Genomic DNA, 27,561 nt, shown 5'->3' with positions numbered 1-27,561 from the left:
TAAAAATAAATATTAAAAGAAAAAAAATGAAAAGACATGGCTTTTTTTCCTTGAGAACTTTATAAATTCATTAGGTAATAAAAGTATACACACAAAAAACTGAACAACAGTAAATTAAGTATCACATGACTTAAGAGTCAAGAGAGTACAGGTAGGTTCCATAGGATTCAATGTCAGGCATAAGCTCTCGGGGCCGGCATGCCAGATGAAGATGCCACAGAACACAGAGGACTGCTTGAGAGCCTGGCTGGCTTGGAACAGACTCCCAGAAAGTTCTTACCAAGAGAAGTCCATTTGACTCAGTTCACCCAGATTTCCCCAAAGTTACCTGACCATGTACCATTTCTTTTCTCCTCAAAAGATGTATTAACAGTTGGTGGATAAACTGCCAGAAATCATTTTAGGGAAAGCTAGTCTGTACTGCAAATAGGTTGATGACCAATAACCCAGTGACAGAGAGAAGACAGCTGGAGGCACTGAAGCCTGGGAAGATGAGGTGTTGAATGTGGTGTTCAATAAAAACCAGGCAGTCTGCAAAAGGGGCATCTGACGGTGGGAGAGGACACTCAGGCAAGGGAAGATGCTACAGGAAAGCTGCACCACGCTGCACCGTCACTTAGACCCCCTTCTGGGTATCAGCGCAGGCAACCCAAGTACTCCAGAGTCAAGGTCTTATTCAGAGTAGCTCAAAAAGACTCGCATATATTAGTCCCAAATTGGACAATTATCAGAAAGACCTTAACCTATGACAAACAAAGTTAAACGTGTAATGAGAAATAAAGCTCAGACACTGGTGTATTCTCTGTGTAATGTGAGGGATGTGCTTTCAAATAACCTCGTGCAGGGATACAGATAAAACAAGACTGGTCATATGTCGACCTTTAATGAAATTGGGTAATGGGTATGTGTGGGTTTGTTATACTCATGTTTTCATCTGTTTTGAAAAGGACTGTAATAAAAATGTTTAAAAATCAACTTAAGTCTTAGTGTGCACTAATATAAATCTAACATCCTCTTTATGCTACATAATAGTAGTACTGTCCTACAACATCTAATCTATCTACTGATTCTGGACAGCACACTGAGAGATGGAACTTACTGAGTAATGAAAGGAGTAACAGTTCTACACATTCATGAACACCAGGAACAGTGAACACTAGAGATTTTCTAACTTTAGAAAAGGAAGAGAGGAGGCAGAGGTGACTTTAAATATCTGGGTAATAACAGGCCCTATCTTGCAGGGGTATTGGGAGGATTAAATAAAATACTGTATTTAAAAGTGCTTAGTCAACGTTGTTTGTTAATCGACTACACCCCAATACAAAATTTAAAAAAAATTTTTTAAGTGCTTAGCATCAGGTGCAACATGGAAGTGTACTCAGTAAGTGCTGGTTATTATTGCTATTATTAGTTACTGTGCACAAGTGGGCTTATTCTCTCAGCTTTGGAAGACCAAACAAGGCCAGTGAGCAAAAATGGAAGAACAGAAGATTTCGGTTACATAGCTACTACTGTCAGAGTTGCCCAACCATGAAATGATTGTTCAATGAGGTACTGTGTCCCACATTGTCATATACATTAATATTTCCAAGACAGGCTAAATAAGCCTCCAACAGGAAAGCCATAGAGTAAATCTTTACTAAGCAGAGACTTGGACATTTTAGGATTTTCTCTAAACGCTAATATTCCCACTGGAAGATTTCACAGCTCTATAATAAATGGTCTAAAAATGAGACACGGTCACTTGGGACTTAGATACTTCATTGTTACTTTTTACTGACTTGTCAAATGGAAGGAAGCAAGAAGCTCACAGCCTAAATATCCACTACTACTAATTTTGTAGCTGGGTAAGTTTCTGAGGTTTGGAAAACATTTAACAGAATTGGGTATTCTCAGCCAGTGGCTAGTTATATCATTAAAAAAATTTTATGGCCCTACAAATGTATTTCTTACATAGTGAATACTTAATTAACTGTAGTTATGTTTTCCTTAAACTTCAAATTAACTTTGTAAAGTACAGACTCCTGGATTTAGGTCTTATTTAAATCAATGTGGAATTTCCCCTGTGGTCCAGTGGCTAAGACTCCGCCTTCTCAATGCAGGGGACGTGGTTTCAACCCCTGGTCAGGGAACTAGATTCCACATGCCACAACTGAAGACCCTGCATGCTGCAACATAAACTCAGCGAAGCCAGGCAGCCTTTTTTTTTTTTTAATAAACAAATCTGAATTGCTAGATTTGCTACATTCAAAGCTAAAAGTCAAACATGCATTACCATATATAAAATAGATAGCCAATGGGAATTTGCTGTATGATTCAGGGAACTCAAGCCTGGTGCTCTGTAACAATCCAGAGGGGTGGGATGAGGAGGCAGATGGGAGGGAGGTTCAAGAGGGAGGGGACATATGTATACCTATGGCTGATTCGTGCTGATGTTTGGCAGAAACCAACACGATACTGAAAAGCAATTATCCTTCAATTAAAAATAAATAAATTTTTTTAAAAAGGGAACAGAAACATGCTCCGCACTGCACTGCACAAGCTGCCACAAGGCTTCTCTCTCCTTAAGCAGGAATCACGAACCTGGGCGATCTCCTCGGTCTTCCTTAGTTTCTCCTCCCAGGTCACAGTCATTTCCTGGATTAGCTTCTCTGACTCTTCCAGCCGGTCTTTCAGCTCTGGAGATTTCATTGCCTACAAGCAAAATGTTTATTTCATGAAATGTGTGTATGATGTCCTGGAAAAAGGACACCTTCACTAAACCCAAGAGGACAAGAGGAACAATGTGCCCCCTCGAAGCTCTACAGCTCGCTGAGGCTCCTGACCCACCTAAGACACAAGGACTGTCACTGACCCACAGCATCCAGACTAGAGGGTCCCACAGACTCATCCAGTTATCCAGTGGGCTTGAAGAAGACTTCACTTTCTCCTTTTCCTCTAAGCTACTGCTACTTTGAGGTCTAACTACAATTAGGGAGATAAAGAGTTCAAACTATCAAGGACTTATTTTTTTAAATCCCAGTAGGTCTAGACTCAAGACACGTGACTCATCCTGGTCTTCACTGATGACTTTGGGTATGTATTCAAGGATACACAGACTAAACTAAATATGTACATGCTACGAACTGGATGGCATTATTACACCAGGAAGACACAAAACTTCAAAGAATCTTGATGAACTGTAAAATTATTCCTATAACAACAGAGTAAGATTCAATAGGCAAAAAAAAATACAATCAAGATAATTATTTTGACCACGTAATTTACTGATGGTCATGAGAAAGATGAGGCTACGGTCCCAGGTCCAGGAAAGAATTCCACAGTGCTCGGAAATCATAGGAACAGAAATGCTAATTAAAGTAGGGATCCTGAATCTGACATTTTATCCCACTTTTGATAAAAGATAAGCATTTGAAACTATTATATACAGGATGGATAAATAACAAGGTCCCACTGTAGAGCACAGGGAACTATATCCTACGACAAAGCATAATGGAAGAGAGTATGGAAAAGAACACATATAACTAAACCACTACACTGGACAGCAGAAAGGAACACAGCACTGTAAACACACTGCACTTCAACAGATTTTTAAAAACTAAAAAAAGTCTGTGATTAGAATTGTGTAGGCTTCAAATTCAGTAACAGAACTATCTACTGTAGCTTGTTTTAATACAAAGGATAGTGACATAGAGCACTATTAAAAAGATGGCTACTTCTGCTCTAGAACATTTTTTCTTATGAACGAAATTAACCCATAATATGAAAAAGCTAGGTGCAAGACCACAGTGTTTCTGTTTGGACTTCAACCTGCAAACATATGATTCTACAAAAATCTATTTGATTTCTCTTCTAATCAGCCTATGCCCATTGGCCACCATTTGCTGCACTAATATTAAGTTGTTATCTGTTTTTGTTTCAAGCGCCTCTCTTTCTCTCCCCCATTCTACCCCTTCTCTCGTCTGTCGCCTATTCAGTGCAAAGACACATTTTCTCAGTTACCTTTACTCTCTCCTCCTAGTCAATCCTTTAACACCTGTAAAAACTATCTAAACTTCAACTGTGACAATTTATCCGTCTTCCTTTATTACTCATTTCAAATTTATCTTCCTATCGGAAATGCAAATATTCTGAGTTGAATATTCATCGTTTAGGCCCCAAGGGGAAGACAATTCAGATTCTAGCTTTACTAGATTTTCCTAGACCCACAGGCATGGCTCAGCTAGGCCTTATACCTCCGCTTTGGTTAGCTGCTCACGGAGTTTTTCCACTTCTTCCCGGAGATCCCGAATAATTCGTGCATTGGGATCCTCATTCACCACAGCGTGGTTCACGATGTGCTTGGCACGATCCGCATACCGTAAGGTTGAAAGGGTTTCATCATAGTTGTCAGCTGCGGGGCTCACTGTAGCTACCATGGCGGTCTTGCTGTTACCCCCAAGGCTGTCCTGGAGGAGAAGAGAAACTGAATAGCTTTTTCAAGCTGGAAGAAAGCATCATATGGGAATGCTGAAGTCAGAAATGGTGAGATAATGTCCCCAGGTCAAACACAGATTTAAGGGCAAAGCCAGGACTTAAATACAGGTGAACTGACTCCCAGTCCCTTGCTTATTCTTCTCTGGCAAGCTACTTTTCTGCAAAAAGGAGCTTTGGTTTTTGAGAAAGAACAGGGAAATGGTAATACAAAGAAGCCCCCTTTTATTTCAGTTTAATAAAAATTCATTCTAAGTCAATTTGTCATCTTTTAATAGGCAACATGATACCATAGGTCAGGAGACTGCTCAGAATAAAAAAGGATGCTTCCTTAAATACCTGCAAAATCTCCCTGAGAACTGAACAACCCTAATAACATTTGATCAAAGAGTGATTACCTACAATCTATTCCATAACACCATACATCTGGAGTGTCTTAAGACATAAGGAACAATTACAATCTTATTAAACAAAAGATACACTGAAGGTACTACATCTTATTCCCTCTGACAGCACTTCAAACACTACTAAAACAGGCCTCAAGTTCTGTACAACAGCTTCTAGAGTTCAGACAAGGGTGCCAAAAGAAACACATTCATCTCCATTATACAAAACTGCTAACTAAATAAATGAGCTTTAGAATGGGCTCCAACCAATTCAAAAACCGACTTTCCCTTGACAGCATTAAAAATAACTACATATAACTTGGAATTACAAAATGAGACTTGGAAAGTCAGCTCTACCCCACGCCACTTTACCACACAAAGGCTACATGAACTCCAACTGCAGGAGGTGGCCTCGAGATGACCCCCAGAGATCTCGCCTCCTGGAATTCACACCCCAGGGTCTCCCCTTCCCTCAAGTGTGGGCAGGACTTGCTGATCTGCCTCTGAGGAAGAGAACACAGAAGTGTTGGCCTGCCATGTCTGAGACTAGGTTACAAAAGACTGGCTTCTCGGGACTTCCCTGATGGTCCGGTGATAAAGCATCCGCCTGCCAATGCAGGGGACACGGGTTCGATCCCTGGTCCGGGAAGATCCCACATGCCATGGGGCGACTAAGCCTGTGCACCACAACTACTGAGCCTGTGAGCCTGGAGCCCATGCTCCACACAAGAGAAGCCACCGCAATGAGAAGCCTGCGTACTGCCGAGGAGCCCTTGCTTGCCACAACTAGAGAAACCCTGCACACAGTAACAAAGACCCAGTGCAGTAAAAAATAAATTACATTTAAAAATTTAAAACAAAAAAAGGCTGGCTTTTTTTGTGCGTGTTTTTCACTCTGAAAGAAACCACTGCCATGATGTGAGGCAGCCCCAGAAAGAGACCAAGGCGGTGAGTTTGGGAACACATCTGAAGCCTGTCCACAAGCACTCAGGTGAGCAGATCCAACCCCAGCAGCCTGGCCAGGACTGCAGCCGCGGGAGACACCCCCGCCAGAACACTTGGCTGGCACCCGGAATCTTGCCCAGAGGAACTGAGATAATGGATGATGGCTGTTCTCAGCTGCTAAGTCTTGGGGGTATTACACAGCTATAGGTATATACCAGCCCTGGATGAGAGTTACCCGGAAGACTTGATTCAACACCCCCTTTCACCAGTGAAGTATCACTGAATTACAGACTCACAATATTACAGAGAACATTCAAATAGCCCAGTTAAGAGGAATTCATTAGGACACAAGAAAGCCAACTCTATCTTTGGGCAGCATCAACCAATATAAAATTCTTTTTTTTTCTGGCCAAGCTGTGCAGCATGGGGGGTCTCAGTTTCCTGACCAGGGATCATATCTGTGCTCTGTGCATTGGGAGCATGGAGTTTTAACCACTGGACCATCAGACCAGGGAGCTCTCCAAATTCTCACTTTTGAAGACAGAAATTTTTTCCAGTATCAACATATCTCAAATTTGTTTGAACAACCTGTGATTTACAAAACTCTGTGCATAGATGATTTAGTCCTCAGCCTTGTGTGAATTATTATCCCCATTTTACTGATGAAAAACCAGAGGTTTGTTGTGACAAAGGAGGTTAAACAACCTGCCGCCGATAAATCCAGAACTCGTACACAGAAAATATTCCAGCCCAGTTGTATTCTACCTTCCAACCCATTATAATTTCTATCCCCCTATAGCTGCCCACGATAGCACAAGAACAAAACAACCCTTAGCGACACAGAGAGAGTTCAGACCTGAAACCTTTCCAAATTGTTCTGTCCTAATGCCAGAAACAAAATAATTCCCAACATATTGCTAACAGTTCAGTATAATCACTAACAATATGTCCACTTATTCACCCATTACTAAGATTTTGGTTTTCCACAGGAAACATAGCTATGATAATTATATCTTTAAAGAAAGTACTCTTCAATGCATGAAAAGGAAGGAAATGAAAGTAATCTGGGCTTTAGGAAGCAAAGGCAGTTTCTACAAAGTCTGGATGGAACTGCTTGCTTCACTCCTCTTCCAGACACTGACCACACGTTGCCGGTGCCCAGTCTTGGCAATTTGCAGAAAAAAGGTCAAGAAGAATCCCATGCATGGTAATGCAGTTCAAATATTATATACCAAGATCACAGGAATTACACCTCTAGTTGGAATTCAGTCCACAAGCAGCACCATGTAAGACTGCCCTTCTAGAAGCACGGCATTCTCTCAGCCCACACCGATAGCAAATGCTACTGGGGAAAAGCAGATTGCTAACAATGACTACCACAGGAGAAAAGCATGTGTATTGTGCTTCAATTTGTGCTGAGGAAAGGAAACCTGGCAAACGACAAATATTTGATATTTTAAAAGAGCTTGTGCCTGAGGAACAATATGCTTATATTCAAAAATGGCCTCATGCCACCAGCAAAAAGGAAACAGCAACAGAAGAACTGGCACTCGTTCAAGAAGAAAGTAGAAGGCCTCTTGTTTACTCTTTAATCGTTTAATTAGCCAAATCAGATGAGCTTTGTTTCAGCAACGGCAAATTAAATGGACCTAAGAAAGAAATTTGATTTTGGAAGTCGGAATTTTGTAAAGCTGAGAGAACTCTTGGAAGTCACCTAATCAAATTTTTTCATTTTACAAATGAGAAACTGAGACCCAGGAAGATTTACAGACTTACCAAAGGTCATAATGCTAGTGCAGAGAAGAGCTGAAATCATTCATTCACTTAGCTCTTCATGGAGTTTACCATCTAGAGGGTGATGCTGGCGAGCAAATACTATAGGCTACGAACTAAAGTAGGGATGAATGCAATACGGTTCAGGAAAACAGAGAAAGCGCAGAAAGCACAGTCCTCAAAGGTTAGGAAAGACTCCCAGAGAAAGTGACATTCGACACCTAAATATGAATAAGCAACACTGGGGTAAAGGGGATGGAGAGGAAAATGTGAAGCGGGGTGGAAGAGAGGAGGAAGGATGTGCCCGGCAGAGTAAGAGCAAAGTCTCCATCACTCGGCTAGACTTGATCATGTCAAGAAGCAAAAGCTGAACAATGAGAAGTCAGGAGGAGCCGAGTAAACCACAAGTCTTTAAAGAATTTGGACTAAGATAAGGCCCTCTGGGTGGTGACTTCCCTGGTGGCTCAGACGGTAAAGCGTCTGCCCGCAATGCGGGAGACCCGGGTTTGATTCCTGGGTTGGGAAGATCCCCTGGAGAAGGAAATGGCAATCCACTCCAGCACTTTTGCCTGGAAAATCCCATGGACGGAGGAGCCTGATAGGATACAGTCCATGGGGTCGCAGAGTCGGACACGACTGAGCAACTTCACTTCACTAAGGCCCTCTGGAGAGTTACTGAAGAGAGTTAAGTTAAAGAAGAGCATTGATTTTGAAAGACAGCAACCTCACTAAAGAACAGGATGGACTAGGAAAACTAAGGAAAGGAGTTTCAATCCTCCAGGAGAGAAAAGAAACCCTTCATTATTCATTAGGGAAGTGGCAGTAAGGATGCAAAAACAGATGAATTTGAAGGACTTCCCCCTGGTGGTCCGGTGGTTAAGAATCTGCCTTGTAATGCAGGGGACAGTGGTTCCATCCCTGGTCAGGGAACTAAGTCCCACATGTCACTGAGCGGCTAAGACCGTGCACCACAACTACTGAGCCCACGTGCACAGCTGGAGAGTCCGTGCGCCAGCCGTGAGAGATCCGCACGATACAACAGAGATCCCACAGGCTGCAACCAAGACCCGAGGCAGCTGAGGAAATACGTGAGTAATTTTAAAAATAAATAATCTTTTACAAGTAGATGAATTTGAAAGATATTCATTCTTAGAGCATTCATTACCAGAAGTTATTTGATGTTAAAGAGACATATTTAGAAAGTTGCAGAGATAAGCAAGGAGAAGGCAATGGCACCCCACTCCAGTACTCTTGCCTGGAAAATCCCATGGACGGAAGAGCCTGGTGGGCTGCAGTCCACGGGGTCGCTAAAAGTAGGACACGACTGAGCGACTTCACTTTCACTTTTCACTTTCATGCACTGGAGAAGGAAATGGCAACCCACTCCAGTGTTCTTGCCTGGAGAATCCCAGGGACGGGGGAGCCTGGTGGGCTGCCATCTGTGGGGTCACACAGAGTTGGACATGACTGAAACGACTCAGCAGCAAAGATAAGCAAAAATCATCTTAATACAAAATGGTTCTCTACTGACCACTGACCGAATGAGTAAGCATTCAAACACACCTATGAGAAAAATCAATCGCATCCATCCACCCCCCTCAAGTCACCAAGTGTGATCAGTTTCTCTCTAAGATGCTGTAACATGGAGAGCACAACATAATTATAATGCATGTACAATGCAAAAAAAAAAAAAAAGAAGTTGCAAATCTTATAAAGGATAAGCAATTTTATGAGTTCCATGCAAGTTACATTAGAGAATAGTAGAACTGTACCAGTTAAACAAGGATGAAGGAGAGTTCGACTAATTAAGAATTAATGAAGGAAAAATCAACAAGGACATAGAAGGCACTTCAAAGGAGAATGATATGTGTATCAGTGGATTCTAAGAGGCTATGGGGAAAACCATTTAAACCCTGGTATATTTTTACATAAATGCCCTACTTATGCCTTTATTGAAAAAAAAATCATGTAGTTTTTAAGAAAAGATATGCCAACAATCAAAGAAACTATGCATTTTTTTTAGCCTAAGGATGAACATAAAGAAAGCACAATTAGAGGGCTTCCCTGGTGGCTCAGTGGTAAAGAAATCTGCCTGCCAATACAAGACACATGGGTTTGATCCTTGATCTGGGAAGATCCCACATGCTGTGGAGCAACCAAGCCCATGCACCACTATTTAGCCTATGCTCTAGAGTCCAGGAGCTGCAACTATTGAGCCCCAGCGCCTCAACTGCTGAAGCCTGTGCACCGAAGAGCCCCTGCTCTGCAATAAGAGAAGCCACTGCAATGAGAAGCCCGTGCACCACAGCTAGAGAGTAGCCCTTGCTCACTACAGCTTGAGAAAAGCCCATACAGCAACAAACCCAAAAATAAATAACATTACACAATAAAAAGTTACAATTATAGCCTAATTTTATCAAAGATAAAGTGAGCTTTTTTTTTTTTAATGTTTAATTTTGCTCAAGTTCAATAACATTCAACAGTTTCTATCACATTTGGTAAAGAAAAAAGTAAGTGCTTTTCTTTCTAATGAAAAGAAACCTTTGGTAAGAAGAGCACAGCCTAGGCAATAGCAGATGGGCAGCAAGGTCATCCCTGGATCCCAGTCTTGGTTCTCTCACTCGCTGGTTCTGCATATGTTGCCGCATCTGTAAAACGGGAACACTATCATCTGCCTTCCAAGGAGGCATGGCACATGATTCTCCTGACCCAAACTCTCCTGACTTCCAGCCTATCTATGGGATGGACACTCAATAATTAACCTAGGCCATGTTAACTATGTCAATTAACAGAAGATTTTTCTTAGTGTTAGTTTAAATGGACTGAAGTAGCAACATCAGAACAACAAAGCAATGAATATTCTTTTAAATCAGGCACATCTAGAAATTATCATGAATGTTCAGGAGATGTTTCTATTGAAAAGTGTGAGGAAGAAGTATCTCATTGAGAATCTCTTCTGGAAATGAAACAAATGAGATTTCAAGATAAATTGCTAACACAGAAGACCAGACAATTATTTCCTCAGTAATTAAGTGTTTTATATACCATATGCTTTTAATTCATGAGTTATTTACAAGTGTTTTTTTTTTTCTTTTTTAAAAAATTTATTTATTTTTAATTGGAGGATAACTTGCTTTTTTATTGTGTTGGTTTCTGCCATACGTCAATGTGAATCAGCCTACAAGTGGTTTCAAAATCAAATTTTGTTTATCCTTTTGTTTTTAATGTCTATTTTTATTGCATTTTGGCCAAAGGAAGTAATCTACCTGATTTTCTACTGTGGCAAATTTCACTTAATCAGGCATGCTCGAATGGTGTTAAGAGTTCTGGAAAGCAAAGTTGAACACTAAGCAAGCCTTTGAGAGGATGTAGAAACTAGGGAGGAAATCCTTCTTCCTTCATAAGCACAGTTCTCGAGACACATCCGGAATAACTCAGAAGCTGTGTGCTTTACTATGCTGACGGCACTTAACTCACCTTTACAAGCTCAACCGCTAGTGCAGTAACAGGTATTCAATAAATTCCTGACCAAGAAAATCAAGAGAACAGGCCAACATAAAACTAAACAGGGCTTATAAAATTATTTTTCAATTTTAAAAACATTTTTTTAAAAAGCATTAGGTACAGGACTTCCCAGGTGGTCCAGACTCCAAGCTTCCAGTGCAAGGGACGTGGGTTCGAGCTCAGGTTGGGAAACTAAATTTCCACACTCCATGTGGCACAGCCAAGAAAATTTAAAAGTAAAAATGCTAAAAAGACTTCCTTGAAAACAAACAAACAAACAAAAAAAGAGCATTAAGGTATTAAGGTAAAATATCTTCTTCCGGGTTGGCAACTTTATAAGGAGGTTGGCAACTTTATAAGGAGGTTGGCAACTTCATAAGGAGTTAAACTGTCACTAGATTTTATATCCTCTAACTTCCAATCCAATACCCAATCCATCATGGCGACTATCCAGACAAAAGGGAACCCTGAAGACTAGAAGAACCCTGGAAACAGTCTCTCCCTTCACACTCCTAGTACATGTCATTTCCGTCTCTCCCATGGAATCACCAACTCGTGGTATAGTGTTCTGTGCACACATCTCTCCCTTACTAGACTCTGAGGGATTACAGGACAAGGAGTGTCCAGCATTTCCTTACATCCTCCTCAGAGCACTTCATACAGTTTTCTTCCTTCCTCATTTCCATCTCTCTCATTCACGCTAAATCAGTTAACCAGTGAATGACTGTGTGCTCTACTCTCTACCCTTTGACACCTTTAAGAAGCCAAAAGCAAATTAAAATGATCAGGAGTAGTCTGGAAGTTAAACAGGAAAACAAGGTCCAAAAAGTACATCAGACAAAAGGAGTCAGTAAGAAGGCTGGAGCAGTGCAGCTGAGCCTGGAAGGCGGTGGAAACCCCTTTCTTAGGACTCACTCAGCTGCGAGACTAGCCCTAGCTCTGTTCTGGTCCCCAAGTCTTAGAGGTGACAGTGCAATTGATTCCACGTGCCCCAAACCCCACTGCTTCCAGGTTCGGATGAAACCAGGAAGAAATCTATGCTTAATCCATTAAAATTATAACGCCATGTAAGAGTCTAATGATTATCAATTTGAACACTGATGTAGGAAATTATAATTGGGAGAAATCAAGAGTCTACTCTTTATTATTCCTTTTGTTTTAACCAACCACCAAGAGAATCCCAGAAAGGAGGTTGAAGACAACTTACTTTGAGCAGCCAAGTGAGAACAGAATCGCGGTATGGAACAAATTTATTCTTGCTTTTGCCAGCACCCTGATCTGCTAGGGCTGAGATAACCAGACCAAGGGTTGTGAGGGACCTGCATGGTGCAACAAACCGTAATAACCGTGAAAACCCGAGCACATCAAATGCCACATTTAAGCACAAAGACTGAACATCAAGGTGCCCCTGTGCCACCCTGAGAATAGCACTTCTGTCAGCACTGTGCTGCTCAGGCTAAGAACACACAACCTCTAAAAGCTGACACCCTCTACTACTACTACTGTAAGCTATAAAATCGCTTAGTTCAATCTTTTTTTGTATAAAGAAAATGTAAGCTGTAAACCACTAGGGCAAAATAATGACACAAATACCACATATCTTTAAGAAAGGAAGCCAAGAACACAATGCAATTAACTAAAACATAGCTCAAGGCAAAAACATTCCTACGTATATAAATACATAAGAGCATAGCATCTGCACGATGCTCTTTTACGATCTCCAGTTGGTTACTGATGCCTGTCTCACTGTGTGTCCTGGGAGCCACAAAGATGGAAAAGATTCCTGCCCACTAACACGGGCTAGCAATTTGGCTTAATTTAGCTTAAGGCAAGAAAATATGTAACCATATGTAGGACTTGATGCACCAAATATTATTTTATAAAGTAAAATCTTAGTATAAATAAGGACCACGGTTGTCATAAAAGGAAAGTCCAATGTGGTCAGTACACATGCTGTTGTTTGTTCAGACACACCCATGCCAAGAGTCTGCTACTCAGCTTATATTTGTTCTCTTCTGTAGCTCAGACCAGTGGCTCACAACTTGAGGGTGACTGTGTCTCCACAGGGAGCAACTGGCAATATCTGTAGATAACCCGGGCTGGGGACGGCAGGTACTGGCGCCACTTAGTGAGCAGAGGTCAGGGGCATGCTACCAGGCACAGGACTGCTCCCTGGACAGAGAGTTCCCGGGCCCCAAACCTCAGTAGGGCTGCCCTTGGGGAACCTTTGAGTTGACTGAGGCTGTGCTCCTGGGTCTCAGCAGACACTTCAAAAAACACAGAACAGGCTTGGCCCTTAAAAAATACTATGAAAAAAGTTCTATTTATTCTTTATAGCCTCATTCATTCCAGAACCCTATTCTTTAAAAAACTATACCAGTCCCCTTTCTGGGCTACTAAGTCACTGAAGCAGTGGGGCTTCCGGACAACGTACTTGTTGATGTTGCTGCCCTCTTTCAGCCGGTCACCTGCCGCTCCCGTCTTCGTCGCTCGCTCGCTGCCAGCCAAATCAACCAAGCTCAGCTTGCCCACTTTCTCTCCGGAAGTCTAGGGAGCAAAGTGACAAATACTCAAAGTTAAAGAACACAGAAAGTGGTACATTTCTACCAGATGAATTTACTGTCTGAATCCTTTATTAAAGCGTATTTGTCATTTTAAAATTAATTTGCACTGCTATAAAACAGTGTAAGAAAACTATACAGCCCAGTGGTAGAGACATATAAAATCATACACAACTACTAATCCAGAGAGAAAATTATCTCCAAAAAAAAGAAACTGTGACTCCAAAATGGTACATTTTGAAGGGAACCTAACAAAACTTTCACAGAGAAGTATATAAAATCATTACAAGTGTAAATTCTAATATATGAAACTGTGCCTAAAATTTCATATACACTAATAATCCCGAGGGAAAATATTTGCATTTCTTATGATATTAAAAAAGAAATTGACTTTATCCAACAGAAAGATTCCTCAAAAACCTAATGCTTTCTAAAATGTTTTCATATTGTTCATATAATAATTCTCTTTTCCATAATTTCAGGTATGAAGTTTATATATTTTCCTAGTTAAGGTATTTCTATATACTGACATTTTCCTTTATCAAAAATATTCTATTATCAAATCACAGACATAACTGATATTTTACACTTTAGCAGCAATACAAGAAATGTAAGAAACCACATTTCTGGATCACTTTTTAAAACTTTCTTTTAAAATATACATTTATATTTATTTCCATAAATAAACATGTTACTAACAAAAAGGAATTCAGCTTCCCAAATCAAAAGTACTTTTGGTTTGAAAAAAAAAAATGTCAGAATGTTTTTTGTTTTATGCTGAAAAGGAAGTAGAAAACAAAGAACTTTCTGTCATTACACTAATCTTGCTGTGATGGTAAAAGAAGAAAACTATGCTCTCAGCAAATGAAAATCTTGCCAAAATATAGCAGTTTGCCAGGGTGATCATTTTAGCTTCTGCTACTTGAAACTGATTCACTTCAGGGTAATAATAAAATATGCAAAAATTCACATACAAAGTAAGAAGGAAAACACAAATGTATGAGTCAACACAGAAGTTTTCAGTGTGGTAGAAGCATATATATCTCTGGTTCTGTTGACCCCTTCTAACACTCAGCTTTTTAGCATAAGGTAACACTTCAAAGGAAACCTCACTAAATCAGCTAGGGTGTTATTAGCTTACACAATCTGCCATCAGAGTTTAAAGTTCAAAAAATGCTTTGGCAGAGACTATAGGCCATCAGTTGCTACAGCTTCTGTTCCAACTTCCTTCAGGTGAAGAGAGTAGAGAGCTAAAATCTACATTTCTCAGACTCCCTTGCAGCCAGTGTTCAGGATGTGATTTAGACTCTGTCAATCAGATACTCTTGCTTCAAATTTAAAAGGCAGAAACACAGTAGAGGTCAAGCCCATTCTGGCTTTTTCTGCGGGCAAGCAGGAGCATGGGTATATGAGTTTTCCAAAGAGTATCCCAGCTCACATTCTCCAACTTCCAGGGCTCTAAGAGGGCAGCCTCCCTGACTCCTGTATCTTGGGTCACAGCCCTGGGATGTGCCTGGAACTCACAGGTCTGGGGGTGGCCACAGAGTAGTACTATCCTCACTGGATGAGATCTGTGCTGTTCTGGAGATTATTTCTAGAGACTGAATCCAGAAACCACTTCTCAGAAGGTACATCAACACCTGTGTCATTATCCAATTCCCTCCATTCAATCCTTTCTGCTTACCTAGAGCGGCTTCTATTTCTTGTCCTGAGTCCTAACTGATACACATGTCTGGTTAGAACTTTAAGTCATCTAACACCAGAAGGAATAAGATAAACCATGATTCACTTTAGAAATTGGGGAAAAAAAAAAAAAAGTCATGCATCCGAATACCTACCCCAGACTTCACGTCGTATAAAGTGTGTGTGAGGGTGATTTTGAACACCGCGTGTGATCGGCTGCTCTCCTCATTCATGTTGGTTGCAGCAACTGTACGGGATTTGTTACCCTCAGACATCAAAGACTCGATATCCTACATGGAAACAAGTCACAGACTCACATCTTATCATCTAATAAACATGAACACTCTGCTATGCTACGAAATGCATTTCAATTTTCACTGCTTAGTCGGCCACAGCTGGAGTTTATATTCTGTTTTCCAATGAACATGAAGCCCCATAGAGTACAAGAAACAATACTATCTCTGAAAACACAAAGAAAATACATTTACTGTAGGTGTAGAATAGTGTCAGCTCTGACCAAGAGTTAGAAAAGAGTAGAAGCTGCATGTCAAAGTCCCATGAGATGGACAAACATGCCTTGCCAGGCCTCATCTCACCTAGAAATTAGAAAATCTTTAGCTTATTTAGTTATAGCAATAGAAGTCATTAAATCAAATTAGACTGTATGACTAAACAGAAAACAAAAATAATTTGTAACCCCTCCCCGCAGGCATAGCACTGGATCACTAAATTAGTGCATATCTTACCAGACCTGTTTTTAAAAATGAGAACAAGACTCATTTTCTTCATGGACTTACTAAACTTCTTTACCATTATAGCTAAAACAGAGACAGCATAATACACTCAAAAGATCATGGGATCTTCATTTTTTTTTTTAAATGTTAAAGGCTCTAAAAAATTTATTTAAGCAATCTGAAACTTAGTTTCATTACAATGGGGGTTCCCAGGTGGCACTTGCCAATGCAGGAGACTTAAGAGATGTGGGTTTGACCCCTCAGTCAAAGATATCCCCTGGAGAAGGAAATGGCAACCCACTCCAGTATTCTTGCCTGGAATATCCCATGGACAGAGGAGTCTGGTGGGCTACAGTCCACAGCGTCACAAAGAATCCGACACAACTGAAGTGACTTAGCAAGCACACAAGTAACAAGAGAGCTACATCATCATCTATCTTCCAGGGATTTAATGAGAAACAACAAAGATACACTTGTGAGAGAGTCCACTAAGTGCCTCCTTTTATCCAGTCTCCTGTACTTTCCCATAAAGGAACCCCATCTTTAGGGGAGCACACTGCAGTGGATAAGGGACTGCACTGCTCAGAGGCCGCTGCAACTCAGTCTGGCCATATGTGCAAATGAGACAAAAATTTACCTAATAGGTAAATTTCTAATAATACCTAACATTTACATGATACCCTAGAGTTTTTTAAGACTTTTCACATGCATCAACTCATCTGATTTCTTCCAAAAGCCTTCCTGGATACTACCCTCCCTGGATATCTACATATCCATTTAAGTTAGGAACTCCACATTCAAACTACCATGAACCTGAAACATGCATTTCTCATTGCACTTAAAATCATGTTTTTTTATAATACCTTTAAAACATCTGTAAGCATCTTGAGGGAACGGACCTCATTCATTTTTTATTTCTTCAGCACTTAGCGCAATGTCTGGCACAGGAGAGGTGTTCAATAAATGTTTACTAAACAAGTATCATTGACCAAATGACAGAATTTGATCCATGAACAAAGGAACTCCTGAATCTACTTCAAAAGACAGTCAAGACAATAAAACTAATTTCCATTCTAAAAATTAGGACAGAGAGGCTTGGTGAGATGGAGTAGACGTTCCAGAGTCATACAGGAGTCACATGAGAGGACTGTCACCAAATCAAAAGTCTCTAACTTTTAATTCAATGTATATTACATCATGGCTCACACCACCCCCGTTTCCCCAAAGAGGGAAGCCCAACAGATTCACACAAAGCATAACTGTGACGTCTGAAAATGAAGAGAACTAGTAACTAAAGGCCATTGAGAGATTCTTTCAAATTAGAAACAGGCTTTGAATGCCAACTACTCAACTCATATTTAATTTCATTAAATCACCAAATTCATAAGCAACATCATTATTTTATGTACTACTATGGAAGAAAAAAATTCTGCTATTTATCATTTTAAGATATAACCATAAGGAATATCAGTTTCAGAGCTCATAAACTATGGAAAAAATGTCTCACAATAGATGAATAGGTATGCCTTGCAAACATGTATACCGTCTCTCAAAATTAAACCGACTTAATAACCAGATATAGCTTTTTAATAAAGAGCTTTGTAAAAAAGTTGACTTATTAAAGTGATGCTATAACTTTCTTAATTGCAAAAAAAAAAAAAAAGATCACAAATTCAGCAACAACAAAATTTGCTACCGTGAATCTCAGTAGTTGACATAAAGGATGCTGTTACCTTGTAGCTTGTGACAGCCAGTTTAGACAGTCCATCCACATAGGGTCCCAACACACTGTGTTCTCTGACTTTTAATGTCTGACGGCTTCTGCTCGTTAAAAACAAAAGAAACGATTTTCAAACAATAACCTGTTTAGGAAAGGACTCAACCACGGCTCCATAAAAATACAGACTGAATTCAATAAAGATCCCAAATAAACAGAACAGACTTGATCCCAGAAGAATTTAAACCAAAACTTAAGATTCTTGACTGGTAAGAAAAACTTCATAATGGAGTAAAATATCACATAGTTCAAAAGGGTACACTGTGGGATGTCCATTACCACAAAGAATGCAGAGTGGAATAAATACAAACAATCTGCTGGTCACATCACAGAATGCGGCGCAGAGAGCAGAAAACTAGATAAATGTAAACTGCGCCAGAAAGCAAGCGACAGGCCAGTCTCAATCATGAATAAAGACAAACACAGACAGACTAAGACCAAGACAGCAGGCGGAATCTAACAGCGCGTCAAAAACATAAAACTGGACTGCCCGCGGCTGCGAGGTGGTTTTAATATTGAGAAAAGACTCATGTCTTTTATCAAAATGATAAGACTAAAGAGGAAACAAAAATACCATTTCCATAAATGATTTCAATAAACTGAAAAATGATTCAGTAAAACTAAATACTCATGAGTTAAACAATAAATAAATAAACCTCTTACAAACAAGGAACTAATAAAACCAGTCAAGGGAACCTGCCAAAACCCTACAGCTTACAGCATACTTAATGATATCAACCAAAAAATAATAAGGATATATGTTACTTACTAACTCTATGTGAAAAAAGCTCCTCACAAAGTATAAACGTTACTTTTTTTTTTTTTCGGCTGTACCATGCATCTTTTGTGATCTTAGCTCCCCAACCAGGGACTGAACCCAGGCCCCAACACTGAAAGTGCTAAGTTCTAACCACTTGACCACCAGGGAATTCCCTAAACACTGCAATTTTTAAAAAGAATACTGATGGTAAGATTAGAAATGAGTCTTGTTCTATGTAACTCATTATTTTCCAATGATTTAGAATCTACAGTATCCTAGGATCAATCACCAAAACTTACTACTATAAAACTGTATATAAAAGTGCATAGAGTATTCAACTTAGTTCTGATCTCTGGATACATATTCTATTACAACTTTTTTCCTTTCATTTTCCCCTATTTCTTAAAGATAGTGCATACTGCATTATCTCTTGAGTAAAATATAACTACATTACTACACATAGTACATGGTGAATTAATAAAATCAGTACTTGAATAAAGTAACGAGGTCTCAAACAATCCTTCATTGAAAAGGAATCATAGAGCTTTTAATTCACTCACTTTGGCTCTTCAGAAACACTACAGAAATTCTCAAGAAACTCATGAAGGAAACAACCACAACTAACACTTACTGAGCACTTACTATGAGCCAGTAAATATTCTAAGATCTCAGCCTAACTTTCATGACAGCCCTCTGAGATATTATGTAATGTTATCACCCGTTCCGGACAAATGAGGTCTAGAAAGCATAAGGACCTTGCTCAATAGGTAACAAGTAGAAGACCGGAATCCAGTGCCAGGTGATTCCAAAGCCCGTGCAGTTAATTACTAAACTATACACAAGACAAACATATAAGATATTATTAAAGACTTAGCAAATCGTAGATAGTGAAGCTCAAGTTAGGGCTTAGGTGGCTCAGTGGTAAAGAATCCACCTGCCAATGCAGGAGATGCAGGAGCCTGGAGTTCGATCCCTGGGTTGGGAAGATTTCCTAGCATAGGAAAATGGCAACCCACTCCAGTATTCTTGCCTGGGAAATGCCATGGAAGAGGGGCCTGGTGGGACACAGTCCATGGGACTGCAAAAGAGTTAGACGCGACTAAGCATGCACGCACGCAAAGTTCAAGCTATTCACAAAAGCACTGTGGAGTATAAAACATGAGAATGAAGTCAGCTAAGAATTTCTGGAAAGAGTAGGTCTAGGGTCTCAGGGAAAATGATGCTCTTCAGAGATGAAGGTGCAAGAAAAAGTATTGAAGGCAGAACAGGAAAAGTATGGGGCACGATATTTAGCAAACGTGGATACCCAGGCCATGGTCTTCCTCCCTGTGGACTCTGGTTTCCTATTTTGACATCTGTACATCTGTCCTCCAGTCCACTGAACAGCTGGGTCCCTTTTCCAATCCTCAACTTCTCCACGCCTCCACACTCGGGCACAGCTGTTCTTTATGCCTGAATTCTTCTCACCCAGCTTCTCAGTAATAAACTCCTACTCAGCACAAAATTCATCAAGCACTCTCAGTGAAATCGTCCCTTCTCTCCTGGGCAAAGACAGTTGGTCAGTCCCTCTTTGCTCTCACCTATTTTGTATAAGCCTCCTTTACAATGTAAAAGCATTACTGCATTGATTTCATAACTGTTTGTTTCCAAAACTCCCAATCTGACTGGATAAAGAGGACATGGGACATATATACAATGTAATACTACTCAGTCATTAAAAAGAATGAAACAATGCCATTTGCACAAACATGGATGGACCTAGAGAGTGTCATACTGAATGAAATAAGTCAGACAGAGAAGGAGAAATATTATGTGACATCCCTTACATGTGGAATCTAAAAAGAAATTTTACAAATGAACTTACAAAATAGAAAGAGACTCACAAACTTAGAAAACGAACTTATGGGTGCTGGTGGGGAAGGGATCACTAGGGGGTTTGGGAAGATCATGCACACACTGCTATATTCAAAATGGATAACCAACAAGGATCTACTGTGTAGAATATGGAACTCTGCTCAGTGTCATGTGGCAGCCTGATGGGAGTGGGGTTTGGGGGAGAATGGATGCATGTATATGGCTGAGTCCCTTCACTGTTCACCTCAAACTACCACAGTGTTGTTAATTGGCTATACCGCAATACAAAACAAAAAGTTTAAAGTCTGAAAAATAAAGAAAAACTCCCATTCTGTCCACTGTGAGCTCTTCATCTACGACTGCAAGGTGCCTGGCACCCAGGGGTTGCTCGATAAACGTTATGCACGTAAGGTTCTGAATAGAAGCACTAAGTGCCAAGGAGCCCGCGGCAGTGCGGGGGCCAAGGTTCTATTATACATCTGGCTGAGGAACTAAGATCCCACAAGCCACGTGGTGGAGCCAAAAAAATAAGAAACACTAAGTACCAATTCAGTCTCATTCAGAAAGGCCTGCAGATGGTTATCTTTGTTAAAGAAATCAAGAGGCCTGTGAGGACTTGATCAGTTTGGTTTTCTCTTGATGGAGGGCCACTGACTTCACTGCTTCTAAGACCAGCTTTCCCTGATCATCTTTTTCACCCAAACATAACTAGATGTGCCCTAGGCATCCTCCACACTTTCTGTAAGCCTCAGCTCACGTGGCTCTCTGACCTCCCCAATACTGTTCTTACAGCAATAAGCCACAAGCTGCGGTTAGTATCTGTTTCTTTCTCTCCACTGTTGCACTTCCTGAAAATCTGAACTCTGAGAACTCTGTGCAATGAGCAAATTTCCTCAGATACCCACTTATCTTCCTCATTAGCTTCAGTTATGACTGCAGAGTGAAGCCATCATTTTTGAAGGCTTTCTAACACTTTGAAGCCACTTCTTTCAAAGTCTACGCCACAAAAATGATGAGGGTCAAATCACAATATTAGGGCTATGAGGTTAGCGCTGTTGTATTAAATAAAACCAATTTAAATACATAAGGAAAAAACCAAAGTCTAGGCCATGAAATGGGACAGTCTCTTTTTCTGAGAATCATTAAAACAAACCCTCTAGAAGTCCAGGTTTCACTATTTTTGATTATGCCTCTCCCTCACTTCACAGCCTGCAAATAAATGGATGAATTCCATCCAAAACTTCTTGTTTTAAAACAAAGAAACACCCTACTTGATGAAGGATACCAGTTATCCTGATACACAGTAAGTTAACTATCATTACGTATTTTTTCTTTGTGGCTTTGAATATATCTGAGACAGGCGGTATACAGCCCAAACACATGCCACTCAACCATGCTTCCCAGCCCAACTCAGCCCAAGTTCAAAAGCCCAGAACCAGCTGCAGGAAGCCACTTAATAAAATTAAAAACAAATCCCAAAGACAGGAACTAGATAAATAACTCTCTACCAAAGTTCAATATAAAACATTTCTCTTAAGCCAATTCATGAAGTCTGCTTTAGTCTCTAGTATCATAACATTCAAACCTCAAAGTCATTTACCCTTTGGGATCAAGAAGGTCTCGAACTTTTTCATTATAAATTTCCATGTAGGACACTTCTACTTTAAAACTCTGCTCTTCATTTTCCTCTTTCTGGGTTCGCTCAAAGAGCCCACTGCAGAGTCTTGGGATTAATCCAGGTTGGTCAGCCGTGCCCATCATGGTGTAAGATTTTCCAGATCCTAAAAAAGTAGAAATCATAGTTATTACTGTCTCCTTGAGAAGTTTAAATACACAGCCCTCTTTCCATTGCTCATAATAAAACCCTAGCACTTAGCAAAATGCCCAAAATAAGGAATATACGCAAATACCATGATGACACTCATAAGCAGACTAGCTTTCCTATTTGTACATGTAAAAGTCACTGGTACACATTCCTTAGGAAGAAAAACAAAAACCTTCTTTAACCACCCTTATACTTAAAAAAAAAAAAAAATTACCTAAAATGACTGAAAAATTGTGAGGTCTGAATAGTTCTCTAAAATTGAACTGGAAAGATCCATATGATGAATGCTATGTGCTTGCTCCCAACCACTAATCATAGCACAAAAAACATATATGCCATCTCTGCAGGCCCCAGAGCAAATTAACTCTCTACCACTACCCTCTGGCAAAGGCATAGAAATCAGAGTCATTTTTTTTCTAGTACAAATTTATTTTCCCCATTGCACCAAAAATACATATTCTTTAGAGAACATTTACAAAACCTGAGAAAACAGAAAGGAAAAACTTAAATCACTCATAGTCCTAAAAAGAATTTTAAGTCTTGAATATATCACAGGCATGTTTCTCTTGAAGAACAATTTTCAACTGGACAAGCTATATGATAAATCCTGATAAAATCCTGTGTGTGCATCGCTCAGTCGTGTCCAACTCTGCGACACAATGAACTGCAGCCCACCGGGCTCCTCTGTCCAAGGGATTCTCCAGGCAGGAATACTGGAGTGGGTTGCCATTTCCTTCTTCAGATAAAAATGACTCCTTCACTTTGTTATTTTAATTAAAAAAATTTTTTTCTTTTGTATTGAGGTATATGGCCTGTTAACAATGCTGAAGGTTTCAGGGGAACAGCAAAGGGACTCAGCCATACATACACGTGTATCCATTCTTCCCCAAACTCCTCTCCCATCCAGGCTGCCACATATCGTTGAGCAGAGTCTCCTGTGCACACAGGAGGTTCCTGCTGGTTATTCATTTTAAATACAGCAGTGTGTATATGTCCCTCCCAAACTCCCTAACTGTCCCCTTCCTTTCTTGTTGGCCACAAAGGCACAGAAGGCAAGCGCTCCTGTATCAACCGTAACTGCTAAGATGCTAGCGACAGGTATTCTTTCTGGTATTTTCTTTGTTAGGATCGTTAAAGCTTAAAAAAACCATAGATTATGTAACAATTACCAGTCTGTCCATAGGCAAAGACACACGCATTGTAGCCGTCAAACGCGTTCTGCAGGATATTCTCACCAAGGCACTTGAAAACATCATCTTGACCTGAAAGAGAAAAACACAGAGAAAACACATGTTTTAAGCCAAAACCACATATGAACAATTAAAAACAAACAAAACCCTCAAAAACGCCTCTTTTTTTTTCAGCTTGTTTATCTACCAAACAAGATTTTTAAACTTGATGAATGTTTCTTTGGAAGCAGGTCATTTGTAGTTAGCATATGACAGAAAATGAGTGAAAAGTTCCTGATGATATAAACTTGAATAAACACTGGCCCAAAAAATAGACCAATGAACTTCTATTTTATAAAGAATCTGATATATGTGCTTGGGACCTGGGTGGACCTGAATTCAACTATGGACCACTCAGCCAATGCTTCTACTGAGTGTGCGCTGAAGTTCAAAACAATGGTATGTATCAAATTCCCTCTCCTTTTCCCTCAATGATAATGTTTAATTACAGATCAGCTGGGAGAGGGAGGAAAGTCTGGGATGTTTTTTGTAGCTTTCAATCATGAACATAGAGAGTATGGTCAGATCGTCTTCACAGGCTAAATTAAATGTGTCAATAATCAAGTGACCTTGACAAATTATTTAACTTCTTTGAGTCTTGAAAATAATACGGAAGAACTGGATGCTGTTATGTTTGTTATATTTTGCATGCTATAAATAGCATTCCATTATGTCTCATTTCCTAATTAATTTACCAGGTTAGTGCATCACCACAATTCCGATACTGAAGCAATCCTTGTTTTTTCCCAGGCCATGCAGCATGGCTTGTGGGATCATGCTGCTGCTGCTAAGTCGCTTCAGTCGTGTCCGACTCTGTGCGACCCCATAGACGGCAGCCCACCAGACTCCCCCGTCCCTGGGATTCTCCAGGCAAGAACACTGGAGTGGGTTGCCATTTCCTTCTCCAATGCATGAAAGTGAAAAGTGAAAGTGAAGTCGCTCAGTCGTGTCCGACTCTTAGCGACCCCATGGACTGCAGCTACCAGGCTCCTCCATCCATGGGATTTTCCAGGCAAGAGTACTGGAGTGGGGTGCCATTGCCTTCTCCGTGTGGGATCATGGTGATCCGCAATCAAATCAAGGCCTTCAACAGTGAAAGTATGGAATCCTAACCACTGCCGTACCAGGGAATTCCCTGAAGCAATCCTTAAAGTCATCAAAGGGCCCAGCCAGCCCAAATTAACCTCAATTTTTTGAAACAGCTGTAGAATGAACTGTTTCTCACGATAAAGGTCAATAGACATTCAATATTTAAAAGATTTCTTAGAAAACAGGTGTCACAAGCAATCAGGAATAAAGAAAATATAAGGCTGCCACTGTAGTCTTGTTTAGATTTTTTTTTTAATTAAATTTGGCAGTCACTATAGTTTTAAACTTGTAGTGAAAAGGGGCCTGAGACAGTCATCACTGAGGAGAATAAAAGAACAGAATCCCAGAACAAATTTGGAGAGAATATGGCATATTCCTCTCCACTAAAGAGGAAATAGGAACACTGAAAGCCTAAGAGATTTATTCAAAGAGACAATCAGGACCGGAGCTTGGATTAAACTCAGGGTTTCCTTTCCTTCTTGGCTAGAGTTCTTTCATTTCACCAAGCTGCCTCTCTTGACCACATCACCAACATCTACGGGAAGCGACGTGGCTATTGCATGCTATGGTCCCATGTGAGGCCCGGCATTCGTTTAAGAAAACCTTGACTGTGAACGCTGTTCATCTAACTCCATCATCTTACATCACCTACAGTGCACTGTTAATCTCCCAGTTCCCAATTAAGGTAAACACTCTAATAGTAAAGACTGGAGGAAAGTCGCTGTATAGTTACTAAAATTATATTACTATGAAACTGTATAGAAAACATGTTAAAATACCTGTCTATATTATCAGTAGTTAACAGGATGCTGGACTCTTACCTGCATACTTGTCTCTGACAGATTCATCCATAGACCAGAAACAGTGATCATATGCAAATACCTGTTGAAAATAAAAATAATGAAGTATGGGTTAAAAACAAAATGTAGCCAATGGGAATGTGCTGCATGACTCAGGGAACTCACACTGGGGCTCTCTAACAACCTAGAGGGGTGGGAATGGGCGGGAGGCTGACGGAGATTCAAGAGGGAGGGGACATATGTGCACCTATGGTTAATTCATATTGACATGTGACAGGAAGTAAACCCATACTGTAAACCCATCAATTAAAAGTAAATATTTTTTAAGAAAACTGTAACATACTCATGATGTTATAACAATGGTCTAACTCTGATAACATGGTTCATAGTACTGAAATAAAAACAACTCCCTGTCTTACAATGGAGGTTAGTTATTTACAGGACAGTCTTACAAAGACAAAGCACCCTGTACATAATATAGACCTTGAATTCACATGAAAACTCTGTACAATGTGATGTGAAAAGGGGGAGGCTACAAAGCAATATGTACACTGTGACGGCTATTAATCACACAGTTACATACATGAAGTTCATTGCTGTGTGGGAAGATTACCGATACCTTTGTTTTCTTATGTTTTTATGTATTCTCTACAGTCTTACTACTCTTCAGAGAAAACAAAAAAAAATGTAAAGATGATTATCACAGCACACTGAAAATGCAGATTCTTTAAATAAACTATAACACACCCACAGTCAACATACTATGTAGCTTTAAGAACATAGAGGAGGGGCTTCCCTGGTGGCTCAGACAGTAAAGAATCCACTTGGGATGCAGGAGACCTGGGTTTGATCCCTGAGTTGGGAAGTTCTCCTGGAGGAGGGCATGGTAACCAACTCCAGTATTCTTGCCTGGAAAATCCCATGGACAGAGGAGCCTGCAGGGTTACAGTCCTCGGGGTCGCCAAGAGTGAAGCACGACTGAGCAACTAACACAGCACATGAAAAGTCTGGACCACGATCCCTCTTGTGTACAATAATCGACACACACAAAAGGTAGGAAGACCATACGATGGAAACACTGGTAATGTATGACGCTACTTTGTGAGGCACCACAAACGCTTTGCCTTGACCTCTTATGCTTCTTACTTTCTAAAATATGCTCTTCTTTAAAGCCATCTTTTAAGGATTTTTCACTGATTATAATTAAAATTTTTTGGAGTTCATGTTCAATAATTTACTCTTTAAAAAGTTTTAAGGGTAATTACTTTTCAATTCATTTCAGTTTGCCCTTCAAACCCTTCCACTTTGAGTGTGCTGCCTCACTTCCTGATGACAGTTTTCCTCTTGGCTTTATAGGTTAGTTTGCTAGCACATCTGAATTGGGAGCTTGTTTTATGGTTTACGTGATTGCCTGTTTGTTTCCCCTTCCTTTGGCCACCTTTACACTGCCACTCCTAGCTACTGAACCCCAGGTCTGGGTCTTTTCAAAGCCCAGTGTCTCTATTCCCTCCTATTTATACAGAAATTAGCTCAGTATGCATATGTGTGCATGGCCAGTCATGTCCAACTCTGTGACCCCATGGACTGTAGCCCGTCAGGCTCCTCTGTCCATGGAATTCTCCAGGGAGGAATACTGCAGTGGGTTGCCATTCCCTTCTCCAGGGGATCTTTCCAATTCAGAGATGGAACCCAGGTCTTTTGCATTGAAGACAGATTCTTTACCATCTGAACCACCAGGGAAGCCCAATTAGCTCAGTGGTGGTCAAGGCTGTATATTGTCACCCTGTTTATTTAAATTATATGCAGAGTACATCATGAGAAATGCTGGACTGGAAGAAACACAAGCTGGAATCAAGATTGCCGGGAGAAATATCAATAACCTCAGATATGCAGATGACACCACCCTTATGGCAGAAAGTGAAGAGAAACTAAAAAGCCTCTTGATGAAAGTGCAAGTGGAGAGTGAAAAAGTTGGCTTAAAGCTCAACATTCAGAAACGAAGATCATGGCATCTGGTCCCACCACTTCATGGGAAATAGATGGGGAAACAGTGGAAACAGTGACAGACTTTATTTTGGGGGGCTCCAAAATCACTGCAGATGGTGACTGCAGCCATGAAATTAAAAGACACTTACTCCTTGGAAGGAAAGTTATGACCAACCTAGACA

General features: G+C 40.3%; 1 protein-coding gene across 2 annotated transcripts in view; it reads right to left on the bottom strand.

The window, feature by feature from the left end:
• Nucleotides 1-27,561, bottom strand: part of KIF13B (kinesin family member 13B) — a 212,224-nt gene that overhangs the window by 106,129 nt on the left and 78,534 nt on the right. For both annotated transcript variants that reach the window (XM_027549009.1, XM_027549010.1), the window contains exons 4-12: nt 25,415-25,475; nt 23,445-23,537; nt 22,051-22,231; nt 17,793-17,880; nt 15,481-15,615; nt 13,516-13,628; nt 12,289-12,400; nt 4,236-4,448; nt 2,584-2,694 (exon numbers count right to left, since the gene is read on the bottom strand). In XM_027549009.1, coding sequence (XP_027404810.1) covers nt 2,584-2,694; nt 4,236-4,448; nt 12,289-12,400; nt 13,516-13,628; nt 15,481-15,615; nt 17,793-17,880; nt 22,051-22,231; nt 23,445-23,537; nt 25,415-25,475 — 1,107 coding nt within the window. The remainder of the gene's footprint in view (nt 1-2,583; nt 2,695-4,235; nt 4,449-12,288; nt 12,401-13,515; nt 13,629-15,480; nt 15,616-17,792; nt 17,881-22,050; nt 22,232-23,444; nt 23,538-25,414; nt 25,476-27,561) is intronic.

Source organism: Bos indicus x Bos taurus, chromosome 8, assembly GCF_003369695.1.
Source record: "Bos indicus x Bos taurus breed Angus x Brahman F1 hybrid chromosome 8, Bos_hybrid_MaternalHap_v2.0, whole genome shotgun sequence".
Classification (NCBI taxonomy): Eukaryota; Metazoa; Chordata; class Mammalia; order Artiodactyla; family Bovidae; genus Bos; species Bos indicus x Bos taurus.
Note: the sequence above shows the minus strand (reverse complement) of the source record. Positions and strands in the feature narration are given on the sequence as shown.